This window comes from Gallus gallus, chromosome 2, assembly GCF_016699485.2.
Source record: "Gallus gallus isolate bGalGal1 chromosome 2, bGalGal1.mat.broiler.GRCg7b, whole genome shotgun sequence".
Lineage (NCBI taxonomy): Eukaryota > Metazoa > Chordata > Aves > Galliformes > Phasianidae > Gallus > Gallus gallus.
In genome coordinates this window covers 112,916,668-112,932,821 of record NC_052533.1, presented here as the reverse complement: position 1 = coordinate 112,932,821, position 16,154 = coordinate 112,916,668, and the positions used below count along the sequence as shown (strand labels likewise).

The 16,154-nt window shown below is 38.1% G+C and overlaps 1 protein-coding gene across 1 annotated transcript in view; it reads right to left on the bottom strand.

Annotated features, from left to right (window-relative positions):
- Positions 1-16,154, bottom strand: part of CLVS1 (clavesin 1) — a 97,552-nt gene that overhangs the window by 52,838 nt on the left and 28,560 nt on the right. Inside the window, exon 3 of the mRNA XM_419223.8 lies at positions 7,985-8,159. Coding sequence (XP_419223.2) covers positions 7,985-8,159 — 175 coding nt within the window. The remainder of the gene's footprint in view (positions 1-7,984; positions 8,160-16,154) is intronic.

The window sequence follows — 16,154 nt, the reverse complement described above, 5'->3', positions numbered from 1 at the left end:
TGATCCTTATGTGCCCATTCCAACTTGAAATGTTCTATTTTATGATTATTTCAGATCCAGTTTTGTGTATGAAACATTTTTTGTATTTAAAATGACAACAACAACACCACCTAGCACAATTTCTTATAAGAAGGCATCTGTAGTAAGTACTCTTTTCAGGATGCTTTCACTCAGAAACAGCTTTTGGTATTGTAGAAGAAGGAAAGGAAACTGTTGTTACAGCAGCATCACTCCTGAATTTCTATGAAAACAATGAGGAGGGGGATAATATAAATTAATACATGTGAATTTGCCTGTTTCGATGTTCTATTTGAGGAAAAAAGATTTAAGAAATACATATGACCAAGACTCAATATCAAATATAAGCAACTTTTGCACAGATCCATGCAAAGTTTTCAGATATGACTAGATCAACTCTGGTTGCTTGCTTCCTGGATACCAGTAAGAAACATATTTTTTTTCCAGCAGACCTATTGCAATACACAGTATTGCAAACTTTTCTGTCTCCTTTCCAGGACTGATAGAGTATTTGCCTCCTGCCCCACTCTTAATACAAACTCCATGAGACCTTTACTAAAATGTAATAACTTATATAAAAAAAAGTCTTTCCGGTTAACTCACTGGCCTCTGGAGCTCTCCCAAATGCAGCTTATCCTCATCCAGAGCCAAAAACCCAAAAGCCTCCAGCTGGCAAACATAGCTGTGCTGATCAATTTTACTAAGTAGTTAATTCCAGTCTTCATGTGACAAATAGGCATCTACTGCCCACTGTACTCTACTTCTTCCTTGTTCCTGTCAACTCCCTAGAGACAATGGGCACACAAAGAGCACAGGCCTTCTCTTGCAGAGTAAAGTCTGTTTATCTACCTTTATTTTACATATAATGAGTCAATCCCTTTTCTCATCTCATAAAATTTCAAAGGCACTCTCACTGACAGCTCAGAGAATACTCATTCTGCATATCACAACAGCTGTTGCAGACAGATAACATGAGCATTTCTGGAATGACTCAAGCTGACCTTGTTTCAATGGATACTAAGTGCTCATCATTAGCTGTGACTTCATGCTCAGCGGTCCAGCAAAGGTCTTTAACATGAAGGTCTTTAATACTGAAGGAAAAAAAAAACATATTTTGAAACTTTTGAGAAAGCATTTAATGGAAAAAAAAAATTGTATGTTTTTAATGTGCTTGTATTGCAAATGGTTTAATCCAACTACTTGTGTAAATATGCGCACATATTTCATACAAGTAGTGGATTTCAAATTAAGCTTTTTGGTAAAATGTTTGGGAAGCTGAGAACCTTATAGCATCTGCTGAATTCTAACCTGTAGTCATTTTCCAGATGATGAACGTCATTAGATGTTTGTGCTGATTAGGTCACAGGAAAATCCTGCTTTTATATTTTGAAGGAATTGTTTGCTCTCTGGTCACTACCAGAAACCACTGTTCATGTGTAAGGGCCCAGTCTAGAATGTCTCTTTTTCCTTCAGTTTCACTCTCCTAAGAAAGATAATGGCAAGGCTTTCATGTAAAATCCAAAATGTAAAGATTTCCTTTATTGTTTACAAGTATATAAATTCTGAATTTAAAAAATAAAACCAGTCTACCTTGATGCAAATATTGTACTGACAGGGGAAGGAAAAAGATGCTGATTCTCAGCTCCATAAATCAGCATTACTCTGCAGACATGCAGAGTAAGTCCCATCTAGTAATCCCACCCAAGAAACTGGCCTCAGCTATCTGTCAATTTTTGTCTTTCAGATTTTCAGCCTGAAAGACTGAGAAGATGAACTAATGAATGAGTGATGTCTGAGTCTGCAGTCTCAGAAATACTATTTTATGGTCTACCTTTATTTTTACACTAGATGTTAAGTTTATTTACTCGTACTTGTCTGGGTAAGTGTGCACACCCCTATATGTGATTTTACTTGCCCAGCATCAATGACTGAGGATTTGAGCTGCTCTACCTTCAGTAGGCAATGATAGAGAGCTTTGCATCTTCCCCTTAATATAAGCTGTTATAAATACCTGACAAGACATAACAGCGCTGTAGGTTTATAGCATAGATGGATTTCTCCCTACACTACAGGTTTCTGTAGAAAGACAAAACTAGAATAAACATTTTTAGGGTGTTCTTCAGTTTCTTATAATGTAGATTCTCACTCTAAACTATCATGTAACAGCAACGCTATGATTAGAAACTCCATGAAAGACTGGCTGTCTTACACTTCCTGTGTAAGGTCACTCAGAACTTGCTTCCTTTACTCAAGTCATAAAGAATTCAACTGGAAGTACTAAGGCCATCTCTGAGATCACACCTCCTTCAGCTTTCCATGCGTAAATGTGTTGCTCCAGGGCTGGTGAAGGAAAGATCAAGCTTGCAGAGCAGAGGGTCTGGCAAAGTATCCAAGTATATGGTCGTTACCTGGGCTCTGTTTAGATCCCCAGTTAGATCACATCAAAGACTTGGTCATGCTTGTTAACCATGACACGCTGATCTGAAATACTATTCCATAATCTCAGCATGGTTTCAACTTTGAATAAACAAGAACTGGTAACAAATCAGAAAGAATTCAAGCACTTCTTGCCACTCATAATGAAACGGAATATTAAGTATATTGATTTTTCTGTTGGAAATTTTAGAAAGCAAGCATATTTACGATTTATTTTGCAGAAAATTTTTGAAAAAAAAACCAAATATATATTGAAACAAATATATTTTAACATAATACCTCTATTTTGACAAAATAACATTGTTATAAGGAAAAAAAAAAAGTCACTGGAAAACTTTTATCAGCTCTAGCATTTAGAAAAACAAACAAAATACACTTTTGCCATGATATTGGACTACACTTTTTTCCAGTAAGTTCTACATTCTAGCCTGCACTTCAGCATATTTTGTATTTTATTCCTTCTGAAGCAGAACATGAAAAATATTTGGTTGTACAAAACAGTGTTGAGAGACAAGTAATCTGCTTCTCTGAGTTAACTGACATTAAGTTTCTCAGTAATCCCACATACTTACAGTAGGAGGAAAACCACTTTACATTTTAAAAAACCGCACCTTATATTAAAGATTGAAAAGCTCCACATAATTCTAAGTGTGCTGCATTGTCCCTAATCTGTTATCTCATTCCAGATTTCAAAGTGAGATAATATCCAGTAATGCCCAAACAAACCCATTAGCTTGACTATCTGACTTGATTTCCACATCAGTGCTATTCTAGACAAATAGAACTTAAACATTAATTTTCTAAGAGAAGTTTAGAAAGTTTTCCCTTGTTTTATTTCATTTCTTCTTTTTGTTTCAGAATCTTGTCATTACCAATATCTAATTAAAGTGTTCTTAAATCAACATCATCTTATTTTCTTTCATTTCCCTCCATTTCCTTAAACAGGAGTATTCAGTTTTCACTGCATGATGACAAACTGAAGATAATCTAAAATAATAATGATAATAATAATAAAATAACTTTAATTAATCTCCTGGTGGGTGTTGTTGGTCATAGCTTCTGTCAGGCTGTTAGCAATGAATATCTGGGGTCAGATCCCTGTTTGCTGTTGATACTGTTATTAGCGGCTGTGATTGTGAAATCTGAATTAAAGAGCTATTGAATATGGAAATAAAGATCACTCCTGCAGTGATTCATCAGTGTCACTGAGTAGAGGTAAGGCTTTTTTAAGAGTCACTGCCCTTACATACATTATTGTAATTTCATGTTACAGAATTACCTGCGAAAAACAATAACAACAAGCACCAAAGATGTTCAGGATATAACCATGGATATAACTATACATCCTACTAGTTTCAGTATCTTGACAGGCTTGGGGCAAGTCAGCCTTTTGGTTAGGCAGCTGATTTGTGCTGTAAGCTACTCAGCTGGTTCCTGGTAGCCTTCTGGCTTTGTTTTCAATCAAAGGTGATATCATAGCTTGTGCTGGATGTTTTGAAAGTTTGAGGGTATTTCTGGACACTGCTGGAGAACTTGCTGCCTTTCAACTCAGAAGATTAGCCTGGGGGTTCTGTCTGAATACATGTGAGCACATACACAGCTTCACGATGTAGCTGTGCAGCTGGATAAGGCAGAAGAAACAGTGTCTCTCTATCCACCCTAAAATCAAAAGTCCTGTCTGCAGGCAAAGCAGCTCCATACTCCAAGCAAAACATAAATAGATGTTTTTATATCTTTTTTTAAAAATCTGGACTTCACTGCACACCCAGGCTATATTCAATGAAACTCTTGCAGTTCAATTTTGAGCCCCTTAGTACAAGAAAGACACTGAGGTCCTGAAAAGTGTCCAGAGAAGGGCACTGAAGCTGTGAAGGGTCCAAAGCGCAAGTCTTACAGGGAGTGACTGAGGGAGCTGGGATTGTTCAGTATGGAGGAGAAGGGAATCGGGAGGCCTTATCAGTCTCTACATCTGCTTGACAAGAGGTTGTGGTGAGATGGAGGTTGAACTCTTCTCCCAGGTAACTTGTGACAGCGCAAGAGAATATGGTCTCATGTTGCACCAAGGAGATTCAGGTTGGATATTAGGAAATATTTCTTCTCAGAAAGTATAGTGAAACATTTGAAGAGGCTGCCCAGGAAGGTGCGCAATCCCTGGAGGTGTTCAAGAAATGTGTAGATGTGGCACTGAGGGATGTGGGTTAGTGGGCATGGTAGTGATGGGCTGATGGATAGACTAGATAATCTTAGAGGTCTTTTCCAACCTAAATGATTCTATGATTCTATGGTCCTATGATCACAAGGAGTTGCCACATCAAGTTCCTTCCTAATTCTCATATTTATCAGAGGTTTTCAAGCCAGTGGTCAGTAGCAAACATGGATATTTAAATAGAGCAAGCAGAAAGTCAAATAGTGTAATGAGAAAGACCAAGTGATGATGTAACTAATCTTTAATCTCTGAGTATTTACGGACTTATACAATGTTTGGAACTGAGCACCCTGTAAAATAGCAATGTATTAATCTTTGCAGGCCAGTCTGTGAGGTCTGACCAGTAGTGGTCTTGCAATACAGGATTCATTATCACATGCACTATGTAAGGTTTGTTTCTTTCACTTAGTGATGACACACTCCAGCAGTGTGGGGATTCAAGGGAAAAAATCAATAATTTTCAATAATTTTTTAATAATTCAAGGGAAAAAAATAAAAATGAACACACACACACAAACAAAAAAAAAAAGAAAGAAAGAAAGAATGAAAGAAAGGAAGAAAGGAAGGAAAAAAGAAAAGGAAAGAAGAAAGAACTGCCAATACAGTCACTGGTTCAAAACAATTTGAAAGTAAGAAAAAAATACAAACTATGTACTCTTAGTGGTTCTGTATTTCACAAAAGCGTGGACTGAGATAGTGAATCAAATGAGAACTTCACAAAGCTATGGGAAAATGGTTCAATTATGGCATTAAAACTACAGACAGGCTAGAATTTCCTGACTTAGATAACAACATGTGGACATACAGGCTCAACCCCACTGTTGCTTTCTGCAACTACTACAACACCCCACAGAAAATTGCAAGATATATTTTCCTTCCATCTACTAGACATATATAGGATATAATATGTCTCAAAATCTCTTCATAAGAAGGAGGATTTGGATATCCATTTAATCTGCCTGTCTAAGCATCTTTATGTGCACAGTGCCATAGATGTGAGACATAACAAGGAACTGAAACAACTTCAATCTGTTTCAGATATGATCAAAACTCACAAGAGCAGAACTTGACCATTTTACTTTCAATGAACTTCAGTACAACTCCTTTTGTGACTCTTCTTTTTCTATATCTAGGTCATGCCTGCATTTCAACTGCATTTTAAATAAATTTTACATTAGTTTAATGTCATCTCATTTTCAAATAATAATGAAACAAAGTGTTACTGAAACTACTTCAACAACAAACATAAGAGCCAAAAAATTTTTTTAAAACAGAATCCCATCACTTGCTATATTTGTCATAGAGTCAAAGAATATCCTGAGCTGGAAGGGATCCATGAGGATCAACTTGCACAGGAAAACCAAGCATGAATGACATGCTCCCAAACCTTATAAACTGGAGTGCAACATACACAACTCCTACTGCTTGGTTGTTAGAGAAAGAGACACTTGTGCATTTCATAGAAAGTTATATTTCTGTTTAACTTGCAGAAGGCAGTAACATGACTTCAAATGAGAAATGAAATACACAACCATCAGAAGAAGAAAGTCACCTTCGTTAAATTGCCCAGCACGGGTTGTCAGGCTAATGATATAATTATAAGGTCAGCATTGATGTTTTCAGGCCTTGATGCTTCCAGAAAGGTACTGTTGCCAACTACTGCAAATATCCTGGGGGCATCTCCATCTGGGAATGATGAAGAAACACTTGTGAATGAGCACAGTAGGGGAAAGTGGGTCTGAATGGAACAGCTCTCTTTTCCACTGCTCAGACCTGAATCTGGCATGAGGTGGACACGTCCCCTCATTCCCATGCAATAGAGAGACAGCCTGTAGTGCCTTGGGCAGAAATGGGATATGGTAAAGACTGGACTGGCCTCTTGCTAGAGAGCTGGCAGTACAACAGATTGGATGAGCACAAGAACGTCTTGCTGATATTTGATTTCCTTCTGAATTTCACATGCCTTTATCTTCCTTCTAAGTGGGGGTTTTTTTAAACCACAGAATGTTATTCTGCAAAGGAATGCAGATGAAGTGATAGCAGCATCAGGAGAAGATAAGGTACTGTCCTTGTCTTTCAGGAACTAATTGCACAGCTTGACTTTCTAATTTGCTAGAATTGCTGAAAAATCCCTACAAAGGAGAACAAAGGATAGAAATTACTGGCAGATTTTGCTGCCTTAGTTCTGAATAATAGCATAAAGTAAAGAAAATCATGATCTAATTATAGGCAATTTGTTAGTCAAAAAGTAGTTCAACAAATTGTTCTTTCCAGTGTATTTGTTAAATCTAAAATACACACACCAGGGAAGATTATTGCTGAGGTATTATCACTGCAGGATACCTAAAAAGTACTAAAAATAAAATGGAAACACAATCATTTATAAAATCTTGCTTTTTAGATATGCAGCTATGTGAAATGCGGTCCTTGAGCCTGGTTCAAGTTGGAGTCAGCCCTGCTTCAAGCAAAGGAGTTGGAAGAAATGCTCTTCAGAGGTCCTTCCAACCTGAGTAGTTCTGAGGTTGTATCAAATGTCCACAATTAATAAGGTGATGTCAGACTTCTTCAAGTCTAAAAATCCAACTCAGGTCTAACAGAGGAGGTGGACTTGGAATCAAATGGAAACGGCTGAAGTTCATCCTGAGCACCACAGCCCATACCTATCTTCTAGTTGTTCCATCAGGTTCCAGTCATTTTGCCTTCACTTTCTCCCTAACTCTGAAACAGCACAAGGTTTTAATTTGCTGCTGTTTATTTGCAAGCACCAAGTGGATGTGCAGCCCCTGAACAGTCCAAACTGTAATGTGACAGGATCCTGTATGGTAAATTAAGGCAGTCAGAGTGAGAGCACAAAAGGGAGCCTGTCTTCCTCATTTCCCTTCGACTCAAACACATCCATGCAAGCAATATGACAACACATTTCTGGCTGTTGAGGGAATGGCTCTCTTCCTCTCCCTCACCCTCCCTCTTCATGCAGTTTTGCTTGCATGTGAGCTGCACACTCCAGAAGGCAGATGTTGATGAATTTTAATCCCCTTGATTTCTCCAATGGATTAAACCTCAAATCTCTAAACATCCTTCTTAACGCTGCAGTAAGTAACACATATATATTGGTTACAATGATTTACAGCTGGAAAGAAAAAAAAAAAAGAAGCAGAAGACAGTGAAAATAAAACATCTGAAAATCAATCTGTGCTGTAAGTGAATTGGATACAAGCATTTTGGATTACTGTCTCCCACAGCCTCTGCACCCTGCCCAGTGCTGGGGCATGTACCTCTGGCTGCAGTAACAAAAAATGCAGGCACACAGTGCCCTCCACCTACCTGCAAACCTTCAATGGCCAATTTGAGGATAGATGGTGTAAGCTTGGAGGCTTGCTTGAAGGAGAAGTTGCTCCAATCTATAATTAGAATGAAGCCATTTATCTGAAGCTCCTGATCTTCAATGAGAACTTCCAAGGACAGTAGGATAGCCCGAAGGATATCTATGAAGGAGTTCCTAAAGACAAAGCATAAAAAAAAAGAAAAAAAATAGAACCAAATCAATGGTGGCAGTTATCTTCAAACCTCCAGATAGTCAGCTTTGCTGCAGATGGGGTATGTGTGAAGGAGGGAAAATCAATCTTTTTCTGTTGGAATTCTTTTTGAAAAGAAAGTTATTTCAGAGGTGTTACTAAAGTGCTCCAAATCTGAAGCTCACATTCCTCTGCTTGATGTGATAAGTTCTGTTCACTGGTGGACAAAATAAACCGTGAATTAAATCTTTTTTATTCTTCTGGCATACCTTACAATAGATTTTAGTTAAGCTACTTTGGGAAAATATTTGTCTGTGGTGAAGTGAAAGAGATTCAGGCTATCAATTTAAATCCCTGCTCTTCTGGATATACTCTACCAGTTTTTTGTTAGTTTTTACTCTTTCCACTTCAAAGAGGAATATCTAAAAAAGAAAATAAGTCCTTGCAATATTAATATAAATTTTGTGGTTACAAATAGACTGCCTAGTTTCCTACTTATGTAGAAGGAATGATCCCAGTCTTTGCACAACAAGGCCTATCCCCAACAGGTTGCCAAGTGATGTTGTGAATGTGCCTGCCTGAGGCATTCAAGTCCGGGCTGGATGGGGCTTTGAGCAGCCTGGTCTAGAGGGTGGTGTCCCTGCCTATAGCAGGGGGTTGGAACTAGGTGATCTTAATGGTCCCTTCCAACCCAAACCATTCTATGATTCAATGATTCATGACCCTGCTACCTCTAACGCTTCTAAAAGATGAATAATTATTTCAGTAATGCTGCATGGTAACGGTGCATACAAGGCATTTTTTTTTATAATCCACTTACTTAAAATCACAGTGAAATATTTGACTGAGAAAAATCTTCCTTTCAGATCCTATGCTTAGGAATTCAAATCATTATTTAGTTGTCTACACAAATTACTGGGTTATCAAAAAATTACCCACCTGTACTTCCCTATACTTTCAGCAGAAATTACTTGCCTGGGAAATAGTTTATCCAGTTTCCTCAACATGTCACTAATCTGGTTGTCCCCTGCCCAGATCCCTTCCACCTCCCCATATTTGCTGCTTTAAGACACCCCGAATGACATAAAGTCAACACAAAGACTTTTTTTCAGCTGAGTACAAGGAGACATGAAAGCAGCACGGAAGTCTTCCAGGTGGGCAGTTTGCAGGCCTGCTGTTTGCCGAATGCAAGGACTGGATAGAAATCAGAGTGCCACTCGAGGCTGAAGCCCTCTGCTCCTTAATCTTAAGGCTTTGAGACAGATCATTCAGCTGTGTGACTGATTTGCATCCAAATCATTTTCTATGCATGAGCACAGAACTACTTTCTATTAGTCCATCTCTTTTGTTCCTTGCTTAATGTTCCCTTCCTTTTTCCAGCTCCTTCCCCGCCCCCTTCCAGTTTAACTCCCTCAGAAGAAAAAAAAAAAAAAGACTTTTAAAAAAAAAAAGTTAAATAAATTACTATTGCACAAAAGGAAATGTATAAGTGCTTTAAAGATTCAGCATGAAGCCTGCTGAAGTGAGCCATTAATGAGTTACAAAAGATTTGCACATGCCCCTGAATTACAAAAGGGAGAAAGAAGGGAAAGGGCGTATCTGCTTTGGCTGAATGGGAAGGTACCACAAAAGAGGCTCTTCGAATATCCTGTGGAAAATGGAAAGTTAGCCCAACAGAAGCTAGTGGTATGGCACAATAATGTAAAACAAAACTGAGAATGGTTTAGCAGAGGGATTTGATGGGGAGATTAGCCAAAGGCATAACATGAAAATAAGTAAGAAGAAATTACTTAATTATAAGAGGTGTAAGCAGGTTGTGAGAGAATCAAAAGGCTCGGTAGAGTACCAGGGTGCACTGGGAACAATTAAAGGGGATAAAGACATTGCAGGGAAATTAAAGATCTATTTGCATGTCTCTGCCACCAGCTATTTTGAAGAGATACCTGGAAAATAAAGGTGAGGGACTACTGGTAAGTAAGAAGTCAAGACACACTGCAAGAATCTCTGAGAAGATAACATCAGTAAAGGTTTTTGGTATTACTTGCTCTAAACAGTTCAGCACAGGCTGTGTTTCAAACGTAGCAGTTAAATTAATTGAATTATTCAAACCGTTGAAAGTATAAACGTGCAGAAATACTGGCAGCTGAAACCATTAAGATTGCCTGAATCATAGAATCACAGAATGGCCTGGGTTGGAAAGGACCTCAGGGATCATCAAGTTCCAACCCCCTGCCATAGGAAGGGTTGCTAACTGCTAGATCAAGTACTAGATCAGATTGCGTAGGGCCCCGTCCAACTTGGCCTTAAACATCTCTGGGGACAGAGCATCCACAACCTCTCTGAGCACCCTGTTGCCAGCACCTCACCACTCTCTCAGTAAAAAACTTCCTCTGATGCCTAATCTAAATCTCCCTTCCTTTATCTTAAAACTATTCCCCCTCATCTGATCACTATCTACCTGTGTAAAAAAAAGTTGATTTGCTTCATTTATAAACTCTCTTCAAACACTGGAAGGCTATAATGAGGTCCCTCCATAGCCTGCTCTTCTCCAGGCTGAACAAGCCCAGTTCCTTCAGCCTATCTTCATAGGAGAGGTGCTCTAGCCCTTGTATCATCTTCGTTGCCCTCCTCTGGACCGTCTCCAAGAGCTCTGTGTTTTTCTTGTGCTGGGAACCCAAGGCTAGGCCCAGATGGGGCCTCACGAGAGCAGAACAGAGAGGGACAGTCACCTCCCTTGCTCTGCTGACCACTCCTCTTCTGATGGATATCATTTGCCTTCTAGACTGCAGGTGCACAGAGCTTGCTCATGTTAAGTTTTTCATCACCCAGAACCCCTAAGTCCTTCTCAGCCAGGCTACTCTCAATTTGTATACATATCTGGTAGTAAGCAAAACAAACTGTCACTAAAAATCCTGACTGTCCCACAAGGCAGTAAGCTAACAAAGTTTGGCCAATGTCATTTTTTTTGGCAGTTGCAGAAAACTCAGTTTTATGTCTCAAAGTGAATATGTTGTATGAGGCTCTTTCCTGTAATACTTAACTCAAAATACTTAAAAGGTGGCTTAGTTAAATGCAAATACAGATTAAGGGGATTTTCTTACTTGTTACAAACTGACTTGGGATACCAAATTAAAGAATGTATTACCTTTTCAATTGAAAAAAGAAGTGAACTTACAAAAACATAGCATAGCATAAGCAGACAGAAGACAAAAGAATAGAAAACTGATGTCATGAGACTATTTGAACAACTAAGAGAAGACAGTATAGTGTACCTCACAAAACATGGAACAAGTCAGGTAAAAGTCTATGACTTGTGTTGTTCCCTCTCCACAATAAATCACCTATGGAGAGCAGAAATGCCTCCTTAGCTTCTAGCTGGGGGACGAGTTGTCACTGTGCTGCCAGGAGTATTTCTACTGGGATTGAAAAGCATGAGAGGAATTGGAAAGAAGGAGCAGAAAAATATGGGCTCGAATTATCTAAGCTAACCAAAACTGAAGCAGCTGTAAGGAAAGATTTAGAAAGGGAGATATGAACAACACTAAATTTCATAGAATCATAGAATCATTTGAATTGGAAAGGACCCTTAAATATCATCTAGTCCAATTCCCTTGCAGTGAACAGGGGCATCTGCAGCTAGATCAGGTGCTCAGAGCCTGTTCCAGCCTGACCTTGAATCAGTGCTGTTGGAGAAGGAAAGAAATACTTTGAATTGTTCCCACACACAGCCAAAATATGGTATACATGGAAGAACCCTTGGAATCTAGTTACTGTTGGCTTTTGAAGTCAATTTATGCCTTGGTTCATAACAAGTCCCTGCACATCATGAGTGGCTACCCTACCTTTCCACCAGTGAAAGGAGACGGCAGTCAGTCCAACAACTGTGGGACTTGATCTTACATGTGATGGCCTTTTGATGAGAAAAAAACCCCATGTATGAGCTGAATGGGACTCAGGGCAACCACTGACTGGAGAATAACTAAGAAGAATAACTGCAAAATGAAGAATCATGAATAAACTTGGTGACTCACTTGACTGATCATGCGCCAGAGAAGGTGAACAGCTGAGCAGAGGAGCTCACAGCTGTCTCATGTGCTGAAAAGCACTTGTCTCATCTGTGTGAGATGTGAATAGCATATATGAGCGCAGAAATTAGCAAGACTTGTCAAAGATTTACAAAGCAAATGGATTACATTCACAGCAAATGTTCATAACAAATATTTTGACCAGCCATGGGTAACTTTCTCTGTAGAACAATTGAAAGCTGTCTGAAAACATTAGCTGCAAAAATATGAATAATTCCTCGGTTCCTAACAGGAGAAATTCTATACACAACAACAACATGAGAATTTTTTCTCATACTGCGGGGCACAACCCCCTTCTTTGTCATACCAAATAGCAGATTTTTTAATTTTCTGTGGCAGTGGAATATGTGAACATGAAATTCCTGTTGAGTGAAACTCCTGTTTTTTAGTGAACAGATAGCATCAATGTGAGCCTACAAATAAAATTCCCAAATAACTTTATATCCAGGATAAGAGGCTGGATAGAGAAATGTAATGATCTTTTTTTTTCTGTGGAAGCACTTAGTCCAGCAATGTGTTCTGTACAAAGAATGGAATAGATTAAGATGAGATCTGCACTATGTTTAACAGCATTAGAAATTCACTACTTAGTGTATAACTGAATGGATGCCAGTCACCCACAGAAATCTGTCTGGCTTTGAATTCATCCTTGAGGTGATATGGATGGCTCTGCCATTGCCAATGAAGGAGAAATGAACAAGCTTTCAGGAAAAAAAAAAAACTGCATCAGTTTATTCTTTTTTCATCCAAATATTCCCTCTTAGTGGCTTTCTTAAAGATACAGAAATATTCATCATGTTACATTTCTGCCTGAGGGTCTTCTATACATAAGTACTATGAGGTGGTTTGCCTACACCTTCTACTTCAGTTGAACTCCATAGCAACCAATAAACCCTGAAATGCATGCTTTGCATTCAAGCCTGTGTTACAAATCTCCTCCTACATACACTCATTCATATTGTGGGCTCGCTTGCCAGATGAATACTTTGTCCCTGATGTTAATGTGACTGTGCAGTGACCCTTTCTTATGTGCATCTCAGCTGAGAAACAAGGACCTTCACAGCCTCTGTACTTCAGAGGCTGTACAACTCTTCAGACCCCTGGCACGACCAACTTCCACCAAAGGGACCTACATGGGGAAAATGAGAAGTGACATCCACTCTTCCCTTTGCTTGTTAGGTAAAAAACTGGCACTGTGTTACAGTGCTCTGCAAAATATTAAAAGTCCTACACTACCACCTCTAAACATATCCACAAAAACAATATTACAGAGCAACTGCAGTAACGTGAATGGATAGTCTCAAATACAATTTCCCCTGGAGTGACCATGAGAAGATGGGCAAAGAGCACATTTGTGGTGATTTCATGTTAGTGATATCCACTGCTGGGGATTTAGGAGATGACACGTGGGAACAAACTGATGGTCACAGCTCAGGGTACTGCCTCAGACCATTCTGGTTTTACCAGTGTTGTGACGACACTGTTTCTTCATATCATAGTTGTAGTAATGATGAAACAACAAGAATACTGTCACATAAGTAGCTTATGGTTAGAAGCATTAGGATTGATGACTTGAGTTGTTTACTTTATTCTGTGTGATTGCATAGCCTTTTCTTATTGCCTCCCAGCACTACAATCCATTCTTGAATTACACTAAGCTATTTGCTCAATTTCTTGCATCATTGTGTTCCACAAGTTAATTTTTCATTACAGAAAAGGAAAGGACTTTCTTTTGAACATTATGAAGCTGCTGTCTAACTGCAGAAAGCAATTATACAGCTCCTTTGTTCTATTATTATGAGAAGGTACAAATGACATTACTGATTAAGCATCTATTGAATCATTTTTTCTCTCTATAATTCTACCTATATTTCCACTACTTCTTTAACATCTTTCCATTTTAAATAGTCCTGGACTTTTTGATTTGTCCTGATGTGATTACCTCACTCATTCATAACTCTAATGAATTCCTTCTACTGCTCTTTTTTGGGAGGTTGTTGCATTTTTTATATTCCCTTGTTTTGAGATAATACAATGTAAATTGAATTCAGCATCCAAGGTGAGTTTGGAATATCATACATAAAAGAATGTTATCTTTTCCTATTTATTCTCTGTCTCATGCTTAATTCAGCCTAACATCTTATTAACTTTTCTGACCACCATTGCACAGTAAGTACAGTTCTTAATTGTGCTGTCCATAATGACTTGATGTTTTTCTTAAAAGGTTAACAGTAATTGAAAACCCAGAAGAAACTGCATATAGATAAGAGAGAATGAAGTATCTGCATACAAGATGTGGCTACATTAAATACAATGCTCTTGTACTGACTTAGACTTCATTGGGCTTTATCTTTTTTTCATAATATTATTATTCATAGTAATTCATAGAATTCATAATAAATTCTGCTTTTCTAGAGTATTTCCACTGTTTTCCAATATTTTTGCTAATCTTTACTAGCCTACAATTTTATTTATTTATTTTTAATTTTTTTTTTGGTCACTTCACCGTTTATCTATATCTGGAAAAAATATTATTGCAGGGTATCATGTTGCCACTTATAAATCCTGTTATCTGCATGAAATTTCAGGGTCGCTTTTACATGCAAGGCAAGAATTCACTGGAATATCTGTTAGTATTCCTACAAATATTTTTATACTACACTTCTCCAAAAGATTTTTGATAAGCTAACTAAATGGCATGTTTACATACTTCACCTCAGAGAGTTCCAACAAAATTATTTAATTGGCCCTTTGGTTTGCAAACAGTCACACTTACAGCAGACCTCAGTGAAGACTAGATCAAACAGTAGAGTTATAATCAAATAGTGCTGCTCACCAATGCATATATATTCTGAAAGTGTTGAGTTCAGAATTACAAAGGTTATATTATTGCTTATGCATATTCAAACACTGAGTACTTGTGGAGTATCCATCAATCCAGAGACCTCTGAATAATGTAGCAGAATGCCTGAAAGTTCATTCAGAAACTTGCTTCCTTCTCTGTGTTGAAAAGCTTTAGTTATTCAGCTGAGAAGCAGACTCCTTCTCTGTACTTGAATTTGCAGGTAATGAAGTTTCAGCTGATCACCACAAGCTAATGAACACAAAAGATATGCACCAAGTCACCTCTCTCCTTCTAGTGGAATGAATGCACACAGAGAAAGGCTGTAGCTGACTGCACATGAGTAGCTTATGGTTAGAAGCAGGCTGTGGCACATCTTGAAATGATTCACATGAAGATAGTAGGAAAAGGCTTATGAATCTTCAACTGGAAGAACATACATTACAATTGTATATGTCCACATTTATAGAGTAGCTGTGGTATCACCAGGTGGTATCATGGAGAACTAGAGTGACCGTGTTTTATTTCTCCTTCCAGGAGGAATGAAATGGAAAAGCAGAGCAGTGAGTAGCACTGCCACTGAAAGCAAAGAAATAATTTGTGAACAAAACAATCAGAAACATTTAAGTTTCCAGATTTAACACTCTTTCTCCAGTAAAAATGACATTTTATATGTCATAATATAGAGGATGATGCAAAAGAATCATGTTACTAAAATGCTTGGAGCTCCATCATCTCTAGAACAGTGAGAACAGACTGATGAAGCCATATGGGACATCATCATCAAATGAAAATAATCAAAGCTGAGTCTCTTTAGAGATGTTGGTTAAGAGGAATGTCAAGGCATGAGAAGAAAAAGTTGCAAAAAGTAGAAACACAAGCATATCTTAGGAAACTCTTCAAATAGTTATTAAATCAGGAAAAAGTATATACCTATGTTCATGCTGTACCTAAATTTAGGCAGAGAAAGTAGCAGACCTTAAAAATATGTACAAAAGAGATGTCAATCAGAAAAAGTTATAAATTATTTTAGTTGGAGCTCCTGAGGGCCA